Below are 20,435 nucleotides of genomic sequence, written 5' to 3'. Positions count from 1 at the left end.
TTTGCTCAAAAAGGCAAGGTGATACAAGTCAATCTATGCATTGAAATAAAAGTAGTGTATGATCTCATGCTTTTTGAGATCCTTGAAAAATGGGTGCTCTTCTGACTACTAGAGCCACATGAGCCTGCTCAATTGTGACTTCTCATCATGAAATCTCATTGTCATACCAACGGAAAACTGAAAGTGAGAAAAAAAAAAATCATGGCTCAAAAGAGGAAAGAGCCAGAACCGAGGTCCTCCATCCAAGGCTCTTGCCTCTTTCAACTTGTTTCCTTACACCTCACCATACCTCACAACGGACGCGACAAGCTCGTCACACTGCAACAGAAAGCCACTTCCAAAGAAAATCCTTGCTTTATTGCACCTTGCAGTTGATCACACAATGTAATTGTTCATTCCTTTGTTGCAGATAGGTCATCTGACCAAGCCCCAGACCAACATGGAGAACGTCCATCGCATCCTAGCTGAGCTATCAGGCGAATCGCGTCACATCACGCTCCGTCGCGCTCTCGAAGAAAAGACCCGCGACCACCTCCGAACCGTGCTCATGAATGAAGATTACAGCGCCATTGAGAAGTGGTACACCTCGGACGTGACCATGGTCGTGGCCCTCGACGCAACCCTGGACGGCGAGGTCCTCTACGGCCAAGAAGAGGTAATTCAGTACTTCAAAACTATCCACAAGCAGGTCGACATTGGAGTTGTCCCTGTTCTCACGATTTCCGACCGAGGAAGAATTACCTGTTATGCCGAGAGTTATTACAGATGGATGGGCTGCGGCGAGCTCTCAGTGCCGCCTTTCGTGGGCTGGCCAGTGGTTTCTCGCGGGGATGTACTCAAAGTTCGGGAGGTCGTCGTCTTTGATCTCAACGAAGAGATGAAGGTCAGGCGTGTTGAATGGAGATTCATGGAAACTGAAAGTCTCGGACAAGTTAGCATCGAGGGTTCTGCTAAGGAGAGCATGAAGCTCATGGCACTGATTCAGGGGGATGTCTGATGCATCGATGGTTGGATTGGGGATGCCGGAGGGGACATACCGAATGATACAGGCCTTGGATGATGAAGGAAGCTTGGTACTGCTTTGATTAAGGTGGACATTGCATATTGTTGCTGGCTTCTGATAGTGCCAAGAAGAGCAGAGTAAGCCTTTTAACCTGCAGAATGCTCAGCAGTGCCGTAGGAGGATTAAACGTTGGCCTCCTTCCAGTAAAATGAATTCAAAAGGCACAAGATGCTCTGTACCTCCAAGCATTCGCTCTGAGGTGAGATGCCGAAAAGGAACTTTCTCGAGGTTGTGCTCTTCCCTTTTGTACTTCTGCTGCAACTACCTGTTCAATTTTTACACTCTTCCTTCGATCTCACCCACTTGCATCTTCCACATAATCTCATCCTGTTACCTTCTTCTTCTCAACACCAGCTTCACCTTACCTCTCAACTCTCACAATACTTCACGCCCAGACAAGCCCAAGTCATACAGTATGGACGCCAACAAATTCAGTCGCAACTCGGTGAACCGATATGCTGCAGAGATTCGCGGCGCCTCTTCTGACCGTCCCATGCGTCCTGTCATGGAGCAAATAACGCGTCAATTTCTTCGCGCCATCGAAGAAATGAATATGAAAGAAGCTCTTAGTTTTTTCGCACCCCCAACTCCACGAGTCATTGCCAGCCTTCGCACGCCTGGTTTCATCTTTGAAGGGGGCATGGAGTTGGACAGCTTTTTTAAGGATTTTCATGATTTCAAGAAGAACGAGTTTGTGTGGAAGGACCGAATTGTTCCCCACTTCATCATCGTCGACCGAAGCCGCATCACTTGTCACACTGTCACATTCCGCATGCAGAGAATTGAAGAAAAGAAACCAGACGGGACTTTCGAGGAGATTCACCACATAATTGTCATCGATTACAACGAAAGAAGCCTTTTCAATCGTCTTGAGTATCGAGAAATCACGGGCAAAAATAAGACGCACAAGGGCGGAAAGAAACTCATGGAGAATCTTGTCATAGAGGCCGACACAGATTTCATCACGGTCGATCACACTTCTTGAACAGACACTTGATCGGTCATTATGGGAATGAAGGGGGACTGGACACTCAAGTGCAAGACTTCGGGAGACATGGGGAAACTTAAGATTACACACAGGTCAATACACAATCCCATAAAAATCATCTTCAGAGGTTTTGAAACGATTCTCTGTAATTGAAGTAGCTCAAGTCTGCACGTTTGCCTTCCAAATTTACTGCTGCCTGGCCACGACACCTGAAAACCTTGTCAACGCCCGTCAATAATGTCTTGAAAACTCTTGCCACGATTGATGTGGATGTCCAACTGTATTTAAGAGATAGAAACCCCCTTCAACACGGTTATCAATATTCTGTCCAAATCAACCACCCAAATCAATTGATGCAGGTCAGGCGAAACAACTGCAAAATTGAATGATACGCCATTGAAGGAAAGAGCAAAGAACGGAAAGAAAAAGAGCCGAAAGGCCAAAAAAGGAAAGAGCAAGGTAATTCATTCCAAGTCACACAACAATAAACCCATATTTCTTTCCACATCAACTCCAAATCGGGTCAATACAATCCATCCATCTTCTCTACTCACAACCCGCACTCGGCCAAAAATATCGCCAAGAAAACAGAAAAAGGTAAAGTGCAAATCAGGTCCATTTAAAAATAGCATCTCTAGTCTAATATCGTGCACAGCAGCTCAAATGGCCCAGTCTCTGAACGAAGGCTTCACCCGGCTTGCCACCGAATTATCCGGCAACTCTCACGACAAACCTCTTCGAGCCTGCTTGTACGAACGAATGTTAATCCTTCTGGAAGAACTTTCTATCGGTTCAGTTAGGGATTTAGAAGATTGGGTCGTCGACCGTGTAACCTTCATAACCAGCCTCAACAGACCTGGTCACATTTACAAGGGCAAGAAGGAAGTTATCAAATACTTTGATGACTTCCCGGACGATCAACGTTCGGAAACCCATTTCGAAGGCCTCCCAATCCTAGTCATTGTCGACCGCGGTCGAATTACATGCCACATGGAGCGGATGTACTGCGCAAATGTCGAGACCAACAAGTTTGAGAAAGAAACTTTCCTACTCGTATTTGATCTAAATGCCAACAATTATATCGAACGCATCGAGTATCGTCTACTACAATCCAAGAAGGTGTCTATTGTAGGACTCAACGAAACGGAGGTTCTGCGGGATTTTGAGGCTGAGGCAAAGAAGAGAGCCGCCGCCGTCGATCATTCGCTCTCTTTCTAAGCCGTTGTTCTACATAAGCCATGACGTCTGTCGCACCGGTCTTGCAAATTAGGTGCAAAAGATATCAATAAGGGTTGTTACCAGGAATGGAATGGAGGGGAAAGTACTCGTATCGTCGCAGGAAGGAAGAGCCACACAGATGCACATTCTTTGACACCAATGAGATCGATTGATTCTCCCTTTGCAGTTTAGCAATCATAACATTGTTACCCCCAAACCTAACTGGAAAACGGGAACTTGAACACGTTTCCAGGATCAACCTTCTCTTTCAACTTCTTGACAGTCTCCCAGTGCTCACCGTAAATGACGTCGAGGCCAACCTCTCCTTTTGGCAGCAAAGAGTAGTATCCACCCTCCATGACTCCATCCAAGTCCTTGAGCGCGTTCTTCATCCCCTCCGCCCACTCTTTACCCTCCTTGGTGACATCAGTGGTTGCGCTGAGCCCGACAATCTCCAACATTAGATGGTCGCCCCGATACCTAAAAACACCAGGAGGGTTTCCAGACCTTGAAGCCTTGCCTCTAAGTTGGTGCATGCCCAGAAGCGGCCCGCCTCCGGGAATTTTCGCAGCGTGCTTGGCGTACGCCTCAATTATCTCGTCTGTGAACGCAAGACCTTTAGTGCTGACTGTCTGGGAGCTGCCAGGATAGCAGATGGTTGGGACGAGCGAAGTGAGTTGGGTAAGGTAAGCGGACGGGCTGGTTGGAGCGACCATTTGCATGCCGACGAGGGCGAGCGACGAGATTTCTTCGAACCATTTATTGGAGTTTTCGGATCCGGGGCCGTTCCACACGTATGCTGCGGCATACACTTTGCCCATGCCTGGTATTTCGAGAAGTGCAGGCATGACGCAAAGTTCATCTGGCAAATCCTTCTCTTGGACGAGCTTGTTCCAGTTGGGCCAGAAGGTCTTGATTGTGGCGTACAGATCCTTGGACTCGTACAAGACCATGCCGGCTTGAATCTACTCACCTGTCAACGTCTCATTTACCACGCTTGGAACGTAAAGCTTACCTCTTGCTTGGGATATACCTTAATCTCGAGCTCAGTAATAACACCCAGAGCCGGCCCAGCACCCCGGATGCCCCTCAGCAACTCTTCGTCAGCGTCCACAAGCTCACCGCTCGCAAGAACAATCTTCGCTCCGAGAATTTGATCAATCCCCAATCCCAAACTGGGGGTATACGAAGAGTATCCCCCAAAAGTGGCCCACCCGACGTATCCAACCGTCCCAATCGTTCCCGTCGGCGTCATGAGTCCGTCCTTATCCAACGCCTCTTGCAAATGCCCGCCCAACACCCCGCCCCCGACGAGGGCAGACTTTCTGTCAGAGGACACATTGACATGGCTGATATCACGCAGGTCTATCTGGAGAATGTCATTGACAGTTGATCTGGCGGACATGTCGTGTCCACCGGCCCGGACGACAAACGGGGTCGAGGTAGCGGCGCAGTGGGATACCAACGCCGCGACATCCTCGGCGGATTGAGGTCGAACAATAAGGCTAGGGACATCAGGGGTTGCAAGGTATTTCTGGCTAATGGACGAGAATTCCTTGTCGGATGGGTAGAACGCCTTGATCGAAGAATGCTTCTCAAGAAAGCTGTCGAGAGTACTGAATGAACCCATGGTATTAAAAGTCGTTGTGTCTTTTGACCTTGCGTGTGTCTCTATGCTTTTCAAGCCAAGATCATGAAGCGGGGAAGCCCCAAGAGCTGAGGTTTACAAGTTAAATAGCGCCGGTCTGTGGCTTCAATATTGTCTTGTGCTTCTCTTGTCTCAGCCACACTCACATGCGTTTGTGTACCTCATCGCCGCCTTTGGCGCTGGGCTTTTTGATGTGATTGGTTTTCCGCCACATCATAGTTACCAAATGCAGTACAAGGGGTAAAAACAGGGGTCGCCCGAAATATATGAAATGAAGGATCTCAGGAGGCCTTTGTCCTGTAAATCCTTCTGCTGGGAGGAACACGTATGTAAGCGCTTGCGGAGCAGGCGTCGAGTGAGGAAGCGGGCCTCCACTGGTACGGCGGGGTCTAACATCTCGGAGACCAGACTTGGCCTCCTGCATCTGAAATCAACCTATCAAGGAATTGCAAATCCACAAATCCAAAGCCAACTAATTCTGAATTATCAATCATTCATCGTGGATGGCTAGCGTGCTAATAGGAGCTCTGTATGTCAAATAGTACAGCGAACGAAAAAAATCCCAATTTGTTGGCCCCTCCCCTGTGTCCCTTGTCCATCGTTAATCATGAGTCGCATCATTCACCACTTCATGAGAAACTCAAGCCATTCGCTGATTGCAAACTTATGAGAGAAGCCATGCTCAAGCGGTTCTGCGGAACATGAGTCCCTCAAACTAAAGGTGAGCTCGGCAACGGAACAGGCTTCTTCGTCCGATGACAGCTTGACCCATGACTCCAGGAACCACTGTTCCGATTTGAAGTTGCGTTCGTCAATAGTAGTGTAGCCGGCGCAGGGAGAAGGAATCTTCTCTTGACGCTCAAAATCAATTACAAAACAGTCCCAAACCCTGTGCCATAGTTGGAGGCTTTTGTCGTCCTTGTATGAGCCGACCTGGGTGCTGCCGAGTAAGTCAGCAACGAGGGTGCGATCATCGAAAATATCGAGGTCAGGAGTTTGGCGCGGAGATGGGGGACAGCTGTGAAGGCCACCCATCTGGCAAACCAAGTCGTTAAGCAGCCATACTTTGTCCCTCGGAAGGAACATACTGGCACTCAGTGAATGGATGGGAGCGTTGCCAATGGTGCTGTAGTAGAAATCGCCGGCATTGTCGAGGTGCTCGAAATACAAACTGTGCTCCGGGCTGCGAAAGTACTTGAGATTACCAATCTCGATAGGGGCTTCGAAGTTGCAGTGATTGTAATTGGCATCTAGACGAGTGGTGTAGGAATCAGCCACCGTGTATGGCTCGCACTGCTGAGGATCAGCCTCTTGAGAAACATCAGGGTGCACACCGCCCTCAATATCTTCGCTGCTCTCGCAGATTTCGTAGTCTCCATTATCAAAAGAATCACCCGTGTAACCATGATGATTGTCCATATTGATGGTCGGTGTGCCAGCCCGGCCAGTTCGACCCAAGATCCAACTAATATCAGCTTGAGGCCGGACCACCTCGGGGTGTTTGTCTATGAATCGTTGAGTCGTTTGCCAAAGAGAAACGGCTCCGAAACTTTCTTCGAAGGATATCTCATTGACTCCGTAGATAATGTCGCGATCTCTCATTAATCGGAAAACGTCGACGTTGATATCACAAACGAACTGGGTCTGGAGAGCAGTCACGTCAGCCCGACCGGGTGAGGAGGAGGCAACCAAAACTTACTCCAGGCTCAACCATCCAAAACCAGTCGAAAGCCTCAAGTCGCTTCTCTCGAGCAAAGAGGCCAGCAGACCAGCGGCGCTTGTGATGAACATTCCAAATATCCGCTTGTTCGGTTCCCACTCCCTAAGTGTGGACCAGTCCAGCTTCAAAGCGACCAGCATTGCCACTGTTTGGGAGTTGCCAGTGCTCCGTGGGAATAACGTTGTATGTGACTGTGCCGGTAGTCGCGTTGGAGGTGGAATCTTTGAAGTTCTCACTGAGCTCTTCCTGGCTGAAGAGGACCCAATCGTAATGATACTTGTTGTTGAAGTGTTGCTCAAGCTGTCGCACAGAAGCAACCATCTGATTGAGCTGATTTTCAGCAACAAGGGACACAAAGGCAGCGCGTGGGGTGGAATCTCGAAAGTGAAAAGTTGCTGACGTGACAAAGGGAATTTTGATCAAGGTCAAAATGGAGAAAAGAATGATGATAGACCCGCGTAGGACAGACGAAATGTTGTGAGGCACCATCTCGTCTGATGAACGAAGAACCAGATGGAGAGGGTGCCAAAGGGATTGTGATCTGATGGAAAGAAGAAGTGAGGCTAATCGTTATCGACAGGCGCGTTTGCTCTTTGATACATGCAGTGAGGATGAAAGCCGATCATTCGTTGGTGATGTTGTTTTCAGGTGGTTGAAAACAGCAGTTAAAGGAAGAAGGAGTTTCAACAACTGAACCCAATAGGCGATAACACCTCGCTTATCGATCTTTCCTTGTTCAAAATAGAACTTGTCGGCTCGTTGTTGCCTTGCACCCACGTGACGCGTCTATTCATATCTTCACTGGGAGATAGGCGCCTTAAGCGCCTAGCGCTTTATGATGAGCATTAGAGACACGAAGATTCCAACTTGCGTGATTTGAGTTATTCAAAGCCAAGAGCGAGAATACCTGTCAGGATTCTTGCCATCAAGCCAGGGTTTCCACATATGCAGGTATCGATTAAGGGGTTAACCATGGAAGAAACAAAGGCGCCAATCACAAACTATCAAAGTCATGCATAGAAAAGCTTCAGTTATCTATTAGTGAGTGTTTCCATCTGTATTGTTTGTTGCGATCTAGTAGTTGGTCTTCCTCAAAGACTCTTTCCCTTTGTAACGGCCGCATTCCAGTTAGAGGTCAACATGTTGTAACTTGACTATATCATGAAATGATTTTTCCCGATCTCTTGGTTCATAAACCAAATCTCGCTCGTCTAATATCAGTACGCATCCTCTTAAGCGATGGCGTGTGGCAGCAACATACTGACTACCCAATTGCGGTATCTGGATGCTTTGATCAGCGCTGCAATGGGAGGTATTAAAAGAGACTTGACATTGGCAGAACTTGTTACGTAAGGTGAGGTTGGGGACAGGGGAAATCTAAACTTACTCTTGTAGAAAGTAATTTTAACCGGCCATTCTACAACTTCAATTCCCAATCTTCTCCGCTTCTCCTTTCTCCCCAGTCTTGATGTTCTTCCACAAGTACCATTTTGAACCCTGCCTTTGTGTACAGTCTCCTTGCTCCACCAAGGTGAGAGTCTGTTCGTAGCGCAATTCGCTCATATCCGACTTCCCTTGCGAAGTCGAGGCAAAGTCCAACCAGCTGTGTCCCCAAGCCTAGACCTCGTGCACTCTCCTCAACCAGGAAGCACCTCAGCTTAGCTCGTCCGGGTGACTTGCGATCTTTGACAAGCATGATACAACCCAAAAACTGCCCATCCTTCTCAGCAATCCAACACCGCTCTGCAGCTGGTTCAAAGTTTTCGAGAAAGTCGGCTGTAATCCTGCCAACCATAGCCTCGAAGTGGTAACCGTATCCATACTCTTTGGCATAAATCGCTCCATGACGGGAAGTGATGAAGCCCATGTCGCCCGGGCGGTGGTTTCGAATAGTGACACCATTGGCAGAAAAGGTCTCCTGAGGCTCCATCTTCATGGTTGATGCTTTCTAGTTGCAAAAGTCTTGAATTGGCGACTTGGAGATAAGATTTACAATCATTCAATACTATTCAACGTATGTTGTGTTCATATATATCGACTGAGTCACTTTTTAATACACATCTGTGTGGGACAACTCTCACAAAACCTAGTCCAAGGTGTGTGGGGTAGACGTCAGCCATGTCAATCAAGGGCGTAACAACATGCGCCAAGCCTGCATGTCAATTTTAGAGTGCATTACCATCGATCTAAAACTATAAGCGCGATACTATTAGAGGAAAAGCATGTGCCTGTGGAACTAGATCGGTCCAATTCAAGCCGCGAAAGGATCTACATCGTATGTTGCTAATTAGGCAGTAACAATTATTTTGTATGTTATTGGTGCTCTGAAAGATATAGCATGGCTTAGGGGCAATCCTCTCAGCTTCATTGATGTGTTAGTATTCTTATCGTTCAGTCAACACAAATTTCATAGGCGGCATGGTCTCGTTGGATCGCGATTTCAGGTACTGCGACACATTCCTCATTGCTGCTCAAGTTTGATGATTCCCATTCATTCATTTCCTTTTTATTCCTTCCCTCAGACACCCTCGCTTGAAGACCTCTTGTCTTTCCGTGATTCAATCATCACCACGAAAAACACAGCAACAGCTGCCCCAAAAACGAACAACGCAGTAATGGTGTTGAACCAGCCTACACCGATACTCTGTATCGCAGGAAGACATACGGCTGTTCCAACCGCCGCCACGGCATAACGGAAAAAGTAGTTGCCAGCTATGCTAAGTTAGTCTCTTGGAATTTGGGGAGAGAAACAGTTGAACTCCACCTATTACTTCCGCACTTCTCCCCTTCATGACATCGAGACAGTATGTGTTGATACTGGGGAAGGAGATTGTCTGCGCGAAGCCTTGGATGAACATGCAAATTACTGGTAGAGGAATGCCGCCCTTTTCCTTGTCGATGGCCCATCCGTAAATAAGAATTGCGCACGGACTGACTATTCCCATTGCTACAAAGGAGCTGCGAAGGCGGTCCTCGGGCAGTCGTTTTCCTCGTCGTTTTATCCAGAGTTTAACATTATGGTCTGCATATCGGCCACCGAAGTACGTTCCCGTAAAGAAACCAATGCCAGGAGCAAGGAAGAAGAGACCGGACTGCAGGGGGGAGGTAAGATTGAACCGTGGGTTGATGACGTAACGGATGGGTGTAAGTAGGGATTGCATGTTCCAAACAAGGGACGATGCCGCGACTGCCTGTATAATTGGTTAGACACTTCATAGCGCCCATGGGACTAATATTAAATAGTAAAATGCGGGTGAAGAAAACAGGCACTGAGAATGGAACCTACCGCTACAAAGAGCTTTGGGATTCGAAGCAGAGCAAGAACTGTGAATGGGTTTGTCCATCCCCAAACCTTTGTTACTTTGGTTTTCAAGTCAAGGCCTGCCAGTTGGACTGATCGCTTCTGATAACTTGTCTCAGGGAGAACAACCACCGCGAGAATAGTGGTAAGACCTCCCAATGCAGATTGGAACCAGAACAACGCCCTCCAGTCGTGAAAAGTCACAATGACGCCACCAATAAAGGGCCCGAAAGCTTGTCCAATGAGTGTGCCATTTAAAAACCATGCCAGAGCAGTTCCTCTCTCAGTTGGTTTGTAAATATCGCTGATGCAGCTTGAGCCTAGCACGAGGTACGCTGTTCCGGTAAAAGCAGACAACACGCGAAAAACAAAGAAGCTAGCAAGGTTAGGAGACAGTGCAGTTCCTATAGAAAATCCAAAGAACCCAGCAGCAGATAGAATGCACGGCTATTGTTTCGTGTGTAAGTAGAGATGCTCTCAAAAGGGATGAATGTGTATACACACCCACTTCCGTCCATAAACCTGGCTCATTGGGCCCCAAAATAAGGTGCTGACGCCCATAAACACGGTATAGACGGCATTGCTCACGTTAATGATGGTTCCACTGCTGTCAAACTCAGCAGCAATTTCCGGGATTGCTGCCAGCAGCAACAGAGAAGACACTGTCGACGCAATGCCGCCGCAGGCCACTACTGCAGTAATAAGCCTCTTTCGATTTGGCGTAAATCTGGCGTAAATCGCTTCGGTGTCTTGGCGGCTCAACTCCACATCTTGTGTGGGTGGTAAAATAGTGGCGCTCTTTTCCGCGTTCGATGTCGTCAACCTTAAATCATGGCTATTCCCGTCCACTGGCTCAGGCTTCTCATCTTGGTATCCTGACATGATCAAGCCCGCGACAAGCACCTAGAAAACATTCAAGGACGAGATGCAGAGCGGTTTTGCATGTCCATTCCAGAGTCACAGACAAAAGTTGTCTGTGTCAAGATTTTCAAACATGTCATTGCCATAAAACTTGATGGTTGTCGGCAGAAATATCCGGCGATAGGTTTACCCAAGGTTATCCACATCGGATATCCGATGCTGACCATTCCGAAGTCGGTGACTGGATTCAAGATCGCCGTTTTACAAACCTGACTGTCTCCACTAGAAATTGCCAGAACTAGAAGTTCGTTGTACAGGCTGGGGGATTCTCCCCCGCAATGTGCCAGTTAAAGCGAGCTTTTCGGACATCGTCCGAGGTCATTGCGACTCATTGGGTGAACCGTTTGTATATCTGTGCTGTCTTGCAAGGGTGGTTGGTTCCATCAACCGCACTCCGTTATCGGCTGGGGCCGGGCACCCACTCGGTCGCCGAGCCAAGACACCGCAACGAAGTGGTAGTCTTCGGCAGCCGGATACTTGGCCGGTGTGGTTCCGGCGCCGTGGGCCAGACCAAGACCATGAAGTACGGAGGACCGGCATATCCGCCACTCGGTGGACAAGAAAAAGGCCGCCACTTGCTTTGTCTACCAAGTGATAGGCTACCCCAGGTTAATGATTAGAAACTGTATTTAATACCGGAACACCAGTGGGGTTATGGACTTTTAAGCAGGAGCAGAAAACGATCATATGTGTCATGTTGTTCGCCGAAGAAAATACTCATCTCAAGCGCATTTTTGGTGTGGTATTTGCTTGATGAGAGACTGATTGAAGTTGCAACTACTAGCACGCTTTTAGTAAGGCAATTCTAGCCAGTGTTAGAGGGCTCGTACGGTTGGCTTTGTTCTGGTTAATACCAATGTTTCATGATGTCACCCGCCTAGCAGTAAATCGTAAAGCCGCACAGAGCTTTAGCAAAAGTTGTAGGGTAGGGGTGGTGGCGGTCTCGTAAAGTCTGCAAGGCTGCTTTTCTTCTTTCTCCCTTAGTCACATCTTACTCGCCGGGACTTAGCCTACCTACGCAAGATTAATGAATAGCAATGCCATTCATTCCACTACCAGACAAGGGCAACCCATTATTTGTTCTGATGGGGCCTGTTCTGAGTATCATTAAGCTGTCACTGTCTCCAAGAAACTCCCTGATTCTCGGCATCTTTCCTATTTCCCGAGCGGGGTCTTTAGCGGTAGACTTGACCATTCCTTGCGAGAACCGGCTGGTACGGAGTCGGTATGCGTAAATCGAATGCTAGAAATCTTGGTTAAACCTACTGCGTAAATAAAACAAGTCCCGTCTTTGTTACACAACGGATCAAAAAGTGGCGGAGAAAAATCGGGTCAACACTCACTGCGCGTATGGGCGTGTGTTTAGTCGGCGCAATAATAGCCCGACGACTCGGGCTTCGCTGCGGTTGAGACAGGAGACGGGTTTCTTCCCATCGCGTCGGTTGAACAATTATCCTTGCAACCAATACAGTTGGTGTTAGCTGCATTTGCCAGCTGCAACTCCTGAAGCACTTACACACCTCACTCAAAAATGGACAAGGGTTTAGGTACAGCGGATGACACCAATACTCGCGATGTCGGCGACCTCACCGCTGCACAAGAATTCGACTTTCTCGCCGCCAAGTTGACAAATTCTTCAAATTTTAGTTTGTCTGGAACTGATAATGGAGACGCTTTTCTCCATGATTTGCAACTTATAGATACTACAAGCCCTGTCAACGGCGGGAATGGTTTGTCATACCGGGAGGATCGGATTCTCCTCGATCCCTCCGTGACCGGAAACCCCACTCACGGCAGCATTTCATTAGAGCAACCAGGCTTGAATGAAGCCTTCGAGGATGCCAATCTTTTCTTTTTTTCAGAAGCGTTAGGTGACGGAGACTCTTTGGGCCATTTATCCAACAAGTTCACTGAAGAAATTGGCAACAAAGATACCCAAACATCGAACCTGAGCACCCCGCCTAAAATCGGAACCCGCTTCTCCTCCAAGTCAATACGAATTCTCAAAACATGGCTCTCCAGCCACAACCATCACCCTTATCCAGGGACATCCGACATGGAGTTGTTGGAGCGACAAACCGGTCTCAACAGACAGCAGATTACAAATTGGTTGGCCAACACGCGCAGACGTAATAGGTTCAAGGTGCCTCCGAAGAGACCGCCTTCGCCAGCAATAACATCTGCAGCATCGCTTCCTATTGCCATACCACGGGGAAACGGTCTTGCTCAAGGCTTTGATGAGCTCAACCCGCTCCAACGATGGCAAGTGTCGCCGCCTGAGCACGAACCTGCATCGGTTTCTGCTATTGCACACGCTGTGTATGGCCTTCCGCTCGACCCTGATGCTGCAGCCAACCGGTCTTTGACGGATAGTGCTCCGACGAGGTCGGTGTATAACGCATCTTCAGTCAGCAGCGTAGGGACGTCTCAGTCTAGCAGAAGTTCGGTTAACTCAGCCTACTCCCACAACTCTCATGCTTCGCTGAGGTCTGTTGATCCTCTTAGCAAAGCGTCGATGAAGCGTAGGAGGCGACGGGGGGCTGCTGCACGACCAGAAAGAAGAGGACTGAACCCTCTGGCACAAGCCCCCAATACATATCAGTGTACTTTTTGCACCGAAACATTCAAGACGAAACACAATTGGCAACGCCACGAAAAATCGCTGCACTTGTCCCTTGAGCGGTGGGAATGCTCTCCTACAGGCCCAACAGTTGCTGACGCGAGCGGGAATCTCTTGTGCGTGTTTTGTGGAGAGGCTAATCCGAATGACGAACATTTGGAGAAGCATAACTACATAGCATGTAAGGAGCGAGCTCCTGAAGATCGAACCTTTTACCGGAAAGACCACCTACAGCAGCATTTGAAGTTGGTACATGATGCAAAGTTTTTGAGGTGGCCGATGGGAGAATGGAAGCGCGAGGATGAAAAAATTAGATCACGATGTGGATTCTGCGCCTTAGTGATGGGATCGTGGACCGACCGAATTGACCACCTCGCGGAACACTTCAAAGACGGACGAACAATGGAGGACTGGCACGGAGATTGGGGATTCGATGATCGTGTTCTCAATATGCTTGAGAATGCTGTGGCGCCTTGTAGGTCTCTGTGTCGTCGTTGATTCTGGCTTGTCATGACTAACGAGGTTGTTGCAGATCTAATCCATATGGAACGGTACTCACCCTGGCCTTTTACAACAACCCAAGGTGTCCCAGAAACGCCTCCCAATGCGTTCGAGCTTCTAAAAACCGAAATCAACCACTTTGCTACAGAACATCAAAGTTTAAACGGACGTATGCCTACAAACGCGGAGCTGTTGTACGAAGGCTGTTGCATCATTTTCGGCTCGGAGATTGTCGCAAATTCCCACTTGAAGCGACCAACGAATCCAGCAAATTCCTGGCTGCGAGATATTCTCATGTCGTCAGAGGCGATAGTTAAACAGGCGCGGGTTAGGCCTCTCAAAATGGCAAGAAAATCCCGTATAACCTACCTTTCCATCAACGGCAAGGCCGACATTTTTGACCAGTGCGTCATGGAGGAGCAGCTTCAAAACTACGTGGACATATCAAAGATGATCGAACCCGACGTCTCCAACGAAGACCTCCAGCGCGAGGCATCCAGTATCGTTGAGCGGCTAGAGGCAGTGTCCCGAAAGCCGTCCAAGATATTTTCCAGCTTCCTACTTGGCCTGATAGGTGCTTCAACCAATTGGCTCATACCGTTCCGCCAACGCGCCGATCTTCCACTTCTGGAGCATGCAGATGCATCAAGCTTCGACGCCAGCAAGCAAGGCTTTTTAAATGAGAACGTGCTAGAGTCCAATGGCATCTCACGTCCCGCGGATGATGCAATGCAATATTCTCCGGCATCAGACATTGACAAACCGATCAATAGCCCAGCCGAAAATCTCACTTCGAGCGGTCCTGGATCTGGTGCGGAAACAGATTTAGCAGCGCAATTCACGCGATCATCATTTTTTGTCAATGAAGAAAACTGTTATAGACGTCTTGCTTTGGAACTGACGCGCTTTGTCAAGATCACAACGTCACCGCGGAACCCAAACAGGCACATCCCAACGGACGCCGAGCTTCAACACCAGGCGCGGTGGATTTCTTTCGAAGAGTAGGTTTCCTTAGGTCGCTCCCCTAGTATTTGGTACATTACGACTAACGAGCCGGCACTTCAGTGATGATCCATGGAATCAAACTCCAGCCGATAACCCAGACTGGCTTCGGGATTTTAAACGTGACATGGGCATCCTCGAGGAGGACAATGCCAAAATTTAGACTGAGACTCAACATCATAGAGAACTCTATACTAGCAGTCCTTACAATCGAAAGTTGGATACGAGACATGACCAAATTATAATATTATTTTTTTTATGCGCTGGAGTTTCAACGAGCACCGGATTTTCAACTACACAAGCGACTTCGGCCCTCTTGTTCCCCTAGAGCGGTGAAATGTGGGGCTGTCTCATACGTCCAAACTCCGAAATTCCGGCTGGAGCTAGAAGAAGTTTTTTGATCGTAAGAGGCTCCGTTAGACGCCTTTCAGCTAGACCGCATCTCGTCATTGTAAGGCGTAGGGAGCAGTTGACAAGATTATTATGGGTCACGAGGTTCACCGTCAAACACATCCACTTTGGCGTCACTCCCTAGGGCGTGAGCCTAGCAACATATACGTGCCGCATCCACCCGCCTGTTTTGAATGGCGCATATCGTCGGAGTAAGTCGAAAAGGTATCAACGGTTCAGTGATATCTTTGTTTTAAGCCTTAATCAAACCCGGCTTCAATTGCGTCCCTCAATATCCCGATTTGAACTGCTTGTTTAAGTGTGTCTGGATTTACTAAATTCAAAAAGAGTTAAATCCTAGAAGATGCGTATTGGATTCCTGGGTCTCGGGGTCATGGGCACCCCCATGGCCCTGAACCTAGCCCGCAAATTTCCCGTCACAGTCTGGAACCGAAGTGCGTCGAAATATCCAACTTTGACAGAAGCCGGCGCAAAAACTGGCGAGACTCCAGCAAAAGTCGTCGAGCAATCCGACGTAATTTTCACAATGCTCTTTGACGGCCCTGCATTAACATCAATATTCAACGACGACTTCAGGGCGGCGCTCCGAGGAAAAACGCTCATCAACACCGCGTCTGTACCAGTGGATATCAGCAAATATGTCGCAGACCAAGTGCAAAAAGTAGGAGGCGACTTCATTGAAATGCCGGTGAGCGGGAGCAAGATCCCGGCGGAGCAGGGCCGACTTGTGGGTCTGATGGCCGGTGATCCCGACATCGCGGAGCGGGTCCGGCCATGTGTGGAGCCTCTCACTGCCGCCGCCATTTACTGCGGTCCGATCGGTTTCGGCCTCAAGACAAAGTACGCCACCAACTTGTTTTTGAACAACATGACAGCCGCACTCGCGGAATCTTTTAGTCTGGCAAAAGCGCAGGGTCTTGACCTTGAAGCTTTCGGGCAGGTGCTCGATGCGGGGCCGATGGCGTCGGCTTATTCCAAAATCAAGGTAGCCAAGATTGTAAACGGGGACTGGGCACCGCAGGCATCGATTAAGGATTGCTATAATAGCACTCAGCTAATAGTAAAAGCTACAGAGGATGCGAATGTCCGAGCACCGTATGCCGAACTGTGCCGCTCGGTGTACAAAGAAGCAGCGGAGACTGGCCTGGGCGAGGACGACATGATTGCTGTTTTCAAGGTTTTCCAAAAACAGAAATGAGGTACTTCCTCCACTTAATTTTGCAGGATAGAGTTTTGGAAAGGGTGATGCAGATATATGCCATGTATCATATTAAGCCGCCTTGTTATGACAACTATATATCTTTGTCAATGGAGTCCCTTGCCAAACAACGGCTACCTTTTCCGTCACCTAGGTTACGTCTTCGTATCGGCCAACCTTAAGCACATGCGATACTGCATTGCGGCCGACTCTATAAACTGTATCCATAAAAGGCCAATACGTGCCGACTGGAAAAACCAACATACTTTCCAGACAATACACTGCTAACAACGGCCACTGACGCGTTACGTGCAAGTTCCGGTGTGTTGCGTATTCTCAGTACACCATTCATCTTCATACATGCCCAGCTGCTGCACCAAACCTCTGAAAGGGTTATTGAAATTAATATTAAGTGATCAGGTATACTTAAAGAAAAGCCGCAGGCCCTCCTTCTCTCGGAAAACAATTTGGTATCTTGCAAGTAATCACACGCGCCTCCAAAATTCTCAGTCTGTCCAGCCCGGCAATTCCACATTTTGTATTGCCCATCCTTGTGTCTGATCACCCGCATCCATTGCAATCTGAATCGGAAGCACCAAACTGAAATCGCAACCGCCAGCAGTCAGGTTTGCCTGCAACGCATATGTCCGCGAGACGAGACAAGAGTGGAAGGTAGGTGGGAAGACGTGGTCCGACGTCGGCAGCCTAAAATCCACGCGCACTGAACTGGTATATGGGCGAATCTTGACCCCCTCCTTATCCTCGTTCTCCAATACTCCTGAGCTCGTAGTTCTTGGCTTTTTCCACGATTCATATTCCAAACTATCACAGACGACTTTTGCAGAGAGGCTAAAAGGAATCCTACCCGGGCCCATGTTCGGTAGGTTCTGAATCGGCTGGGAGCAGTACCATGTATGCGCAACAATCTTCAACGAATTCAACGTCACCTCTGGTGGAACGATGTTTCCCACATGAGGCTCAAACGCGAGGTCAATCTGGACGGAAGATCCACCTGCCCCGTGGCCATCGGGACTTAAATGAATAGCGGGCGGTTGTGTGGAGTTGGCGATGATCCGCCCCAGCGGCGTAGAAAACATGCTCTTGCGCATCAACTTGATCTGGCTTAGTCTATAATGCTTGTCGTATTTATCAACGTTTAGCGGCGGATCCTCCGGCGACTGCGCGAGAACTCTAAGCCTGTGTTCGGCCTCCAACAGGGCTACCGCGTCGTCTTCCGCTTTCCCTTGCGGCAGATACATGACCCTCGCTCTGACGAAGTATTTAACTCCGAGGAGCGTCGGAGCCATGTCGTCCTTTTCCCAGCCCGTCAAAGTCGAGGGCAGCCGCAAGTGTCTATCGCGCATCTCGTCAGAGTCGACGTTGTGGACGCACGCGCCGTCCGTCAATTGTGACGGAATGACGAAGCGAAAAGGGATTTTGTAAGTGGTTCCAATCTTGAAAACCCTCGGTTCCGGATACACCGATTCGGGCACTGGCATGGAGACCTTTAGGAGGAGTTGCGATGTGCTTTTCGATATGTAGGCGTCGTCAGTGGTAACAGTCGTCTTGCTGATGAGGTGAATTTGGACAAAGTTGAACTTGGTGTTTCTGCGGGGGTTGATGACGACAGATCCGGAGATTGCGGAGCCGCAGGTGTACACTCTGGAGGTGTAGTGGTTGTCGACGGAGATGTCCAATTCCTTTGGCCTTGTGGCCATGCCGGGTAGCTTGACCATCGAGGAGACCTGGTTAGTGATGCTCCTCATCACGGCGCCTGAGCAGAGATTGAGATTGCAGGTCAGCTTGGGCCGGGGCGGCTTTGGCGTGTGGCTGCATGGGGACTTTTCGATCATGGTAGATGTAGACATGTCGACGTTAGACATGTCGACGTGATGACGGCGACAGAGGATGTAAGTAAGTAGCTCAGGAAAAAAAAAAAAAAAGAAAAATGAGTCAAATTTTGATATTTCAGAATTAAACTCCAAGAAGAGGTTGAAGCGGATCCAAGTATAACTATATCCCGGAGTTACAAGTCGCCGGCACTTTGGACATTCGCCGAGGGAGTCATCCCTCCCGCAGACTTCAAGGCCCGGAGAATCAGAACTCAGCGCATTTAGACCCGGCCCAGCAAACCGAAAGCGGGCACCCTGAAGCGAAAAAGCTGACGGTATGGTCAGATTACAAATAGCCGCGCCAGTTGTATCATGTGAGTCACGTAACCAATGCAAGGAAGTTCACTACGTATGCCATGGAACGCCTTACAGCGCCCTACCTATTCTGGGCACCTCTGGGACGAGAAGGGGACTGCGCGCGCCCTTCACAACATGTGGATTGGATGTCATTCTCCGCCCTACGCTAACCGAGATGTGATTCGTTCGAGCCCACCCTCCCCCGGATTCTCCCAAAACAAGCACCATCCTCGAACCAAAAGGCTGTGCGACATCGGCGTCATAGACGGCGGCGGGCTCAGTTCGTACGGCGTTCAGGGTACACGCCGAAGCCGAGGCCGCTTCTAAGCGCATCGTGACTCCGGAAAGCACATGCTGGCGCCGAAAAATTTACATCGTGACTCCGACCAGGCGCAGGGGATAGCGAAAATATTACCCCTTCACATCTTGGGCTCTTCAAAAACGCCATGTCGTCCCACGCCGCTACTAAATCTCGCAGCACCCCGGACGCTCTCGGCGCTAATGACCTTGACCCCAGCATCAAACTCGTGACTCAGCGCGTCCTCGAACGACGAGGCGTTGTACGCGGAGTAATAGCAACTCGCGCGGTCGGTGTTCATACAAAGCTGTGGAAAGGCCAATAACTGCGTCGCAATCTTGGTCGCTTCCTCCAAGGCTTTCCCCTTGGGGACGACGCGGTTCGCAAGACCCATCTGCAGCGCCTCCTGAGCGGCCACAGGCCGACCGGTAAGGATCATATCGAGGGCCCTACCGAGCCCGATGATAGCCTGCAGACGTACAGTCCCGCCGTCGACGAGCGGCACGCCGAAGCGCCGACAAAAGACGCCGAACACGGCATCCTCTTCGGCGACGCGTATATCGCCGAGAAGCGATAGTTCCAAGCCGCCGGCTACCGCGTGGCCTGAAACGGCGCTGATGACGGGTTTCTTGATCTGCATGCGTGACGGGCCGATGGGGCCGATGTTACGGCCTTCGACACGGTGAGTTGAGTCGACGATGGGGCCCTTGTAGTCCGTGGAGGCCGGGTCGTACTTTGCAATTTCATGGAGGTCGAAGCCGGCGCAGAATACGCCGTTTGCGCCGTGGAAAACACACACCTTTTGAGTGTCGTCGTCTTCGAAGGCGAGGAAGGCGTCGGTGAGTTTGCGGGCTGTTGCGCCGTCGATGGCGTTGCGCCGGTGTTGGCGGTTGATGGTGATTGTTGTGATGCCTGCTGGGGTCTTGGAGACCAGGACTGCGTTGGGTTCGGTATCGGCCATGTTGTCTGATTCTGCGACTGTCACTTGGATAGATGCAGTCTGGTCAGAATACTGATAACATGGTCGGCATCTGAACCCATATATGACGATGCTGGTGTAGTACCGGGCAGTGAGGAGTATTTAGAGTTGCCGAGGCAAATTCAACTACCGCTCCCCGTCCTTTTCGGATTATACGATATCGCCCAGAAACACCAAGATTTGCCAGGAATGATGGCTTTAAGCTGCACTCGGAACCGACGGAAACCGAATGGAAGAGCCATTGAAGTCTCGGTGGCTTCGTGGCTCAGAGCTTGGCAGCAGACGAAACGATTGTAGGCTGGATTATTGAATTCATATGCCTAATTGGTCCGATCGCATTGAGCTTATACTTCAGTCGTGAAAGCCAACCATGTACTT

The 20,435-nt window shown here is 49.4% G+C and overlaps 11 protein-coding genes across 11 annotated transcripts; 5 read left to right on the top strand and 6 right to left on the bottom strand.

Moving 5' to 3' along the window:
• Positions 1-439: 439 nt before the first annotated feature.
• Positions 440-997, top strand: CTRU02_204789 (uncharacterized protein; the record flags this gene model as incomplete). Its single annotated transcript, XM_036721266.1, has 1 exon — positions 440-997. The coding sequence occupies one exon, from the start codon at positions 440-442 to the stop codon at positions 995-997; it is 558 nt and encodes a 185-aa protein (XP_036587250.1).
• A 481-nt stretch (positions 998-1,478) lies between these two features.
• CTRU02_204788 (uncharacterized protein) lies at positions 1,479-2,048 on the top strand (the record flags this gene model as incomplete). Its single annotated transcript, XM_036721265.1, has 1 exon — positions 1,479-2,048. The coding sequence occupies one exon, from the start codon at positions 1,479-1,481 to the stop codon at positions 2,046-2,048; it is 570 nt and encodes a 189-aa protein (XP_036587249.1).
• A 666-nt stretch (positions 2,049-2,714) lies between these two features.
• Positions 2,715-3,269, top strand: CTRU02_204787 (uncharacterized protein; the record flags this gene model as incomplete). The annotated part of the gene is made up of 1 exon (XM_036721264.1): positions 2,715-3,269. One exon carries the CDS (start codon positions 2,715-2,717, stop codon positions 3,267-3,269), a length of 555 nt encoding a protein of 184 aa, XP_036587248.1.
• Positions 3,270-3,487: 218 nt separating this feature from the next.
• On the bottom strand, positions 3,488-4,899 carry CTRU02_204786 (d-lactate dehydrogenase; the record flags this gene model as incomplete). The annotated part of the gene is made up of 2 exons (XM_036721263.1): positions 3,488-4,234; positions 4,285-4,899. 2 exons carry the CDS (start codon positions 4,897-4,899, stop codon positions 3,488-3,490), a joined length of 1,362 nt encoding a protein of 453 aa, XP_036587247.1.
• A 639-nt stretch (positions 4,900-5,538) lies between these two features.
• Positions 5,539-7,126, bottom strand: CTRU02_204785 (alpha-mannosyltransferase; the record flags this gene model as incomplete). The annotated part of the gene is made up of 3 exons (XM_036721262.1): positions 5,539-6,561; positions 6,617-6,739; positions 6,776-7,126. 3 exons carry the CDS (start codon positions 7,124-7,126, stop codon positions 5,539-5,541), a joined length of 1,497 nt encoding a protein of 498 aa, XP_036587246.1.
• Positions 7,127-8,054: 928 nt separating this feature from the next.
• On the bottom strand, positions 8,055-8,573 carry CTRU02_204784 (HTH-type DNA-binding domain-containing acetyltransferase YbfA; the record flags this gene model as incomplete). Its single annotated transcript, XM_036721261.1, has 1 exon — positions 8,055-8,573. The coding sequence occupies one exon, from the start codon at positions 8,571-8,573 to the stop codon at positions 8,055-8,057; it is 519 nt and encodes a 172-aa protein (XP_036587245.1).
• Positions 8,574-9,155: 582 nt separating this feature from the next.
• On the bottom strand, positions 9,156-10,820 carry CTRU02_204783 (major facilitator superfamily transporter; the record flags this gene model as incomplete). Its single annotated transcript, XM_036721260.2, has 4 exons — positions 9,156-9,349; positions 9,402-9,828; positions 9,924-10,385; positions 10,443-10,820. 4 exons carry the CDS (start codon positions 10,818-10,820, stop codon positions 9,156-9,158), a joined length of 1,461 nt encoding a protein of 486 aa, XP_036587244.2.
• A 1,570-nt stretch (positions 10,821-12,390) lies between these two features.
• Positions 12,391-15,145, top strand: CTRU02_204782 (homeobox and c2h2 transcription factor; the record flags this gene model as incomplete). The annotated part of the gene is made up of 3 exons (XM_036721259.1): positions 12,391-13,954; positions 14,012-14,981; positions 15,046-15,145. 3 exons carry the CDS (start codon positions 12,391-12,393, stop codon positions 15,143-15,145), a joined length of 2,634 nt encoding a protein of 877 aa, XP_036587243.1.
• A 591-nt stretch (positions 15,146-15,736) lies between these two features.
• On the top strand, positions 15,737-16,591 carry CTRU02_204781 (nad-binding protein; the record flags this gene model as incomplete). The annotated part of the gene is made up of 1 exon (XM_036721258.1): positions 15,737-16,591. The coding sequence occupies one exon, from the start codon at positions 15,737-15,739 to the stop codon at positions 16,589-16,591; it is 855 nt and encodes a 284-aa protein (XP_036587242.1).
• A 506-nt stretch (positions 16,592-17,097) lies between these two features.
• On the bottom strand, positions 17,098-18,357 carry CTRU02_204780 (arrestin domain-containing protein; the record flags this gene model as incomplete). Its single annotated transcript, XM_036721257.1, has 1 exon — positions 17,098-18,357. The coding sequence occupies one exon, from the start codon at positions 18,355-18,357 to the stop codon at positions 17,098-17,100; it is 1,260 nt and encodes a 419-aa protein (XP_036587241.1).
• An 842-nt stretch (positions 18,358-19,199) lies between these two features.
• On the bottom strand, positions 19,200-20,039 carry CTRU02_204779 (enoyl- hydratase isomerase family protein; the record flags this gene model as incomplete). Its single annotated transcript, XM_036721256.1, has 1 exon — positions 19,200-20,039. One exon carries the CDS (start codon positions 20,037-20,039, stop codon positions 19,200-19,202), a length of 840 nt encoding a protein of 279 aa, XP_036587240.1.
• Between the last annotated feature and the right edge of the window lie 396 nt (positions 20,040-20,435).

The sequence above is a fragment of the Colletotrichum truncatum genome, assembly GCF_014235925.2.
Source record: "Colletotrichum truncatum strain CMES1059 chromosome Unknown Contig_0002, whole genome shotgun sequence".
NCBI classification, from domain to species: Eukaryota; Fungi; Ascomycota; class Sordariomycetes; order Glomerellales; family Glomerellaceae; genus Colletotrichum; species Colletotrichum truncatum.
The sequence above is the reverse complement of the archived record's forward strand: the minus strand, read 5'-3'. Positions and strand labels throughout refer to the sequence as shown.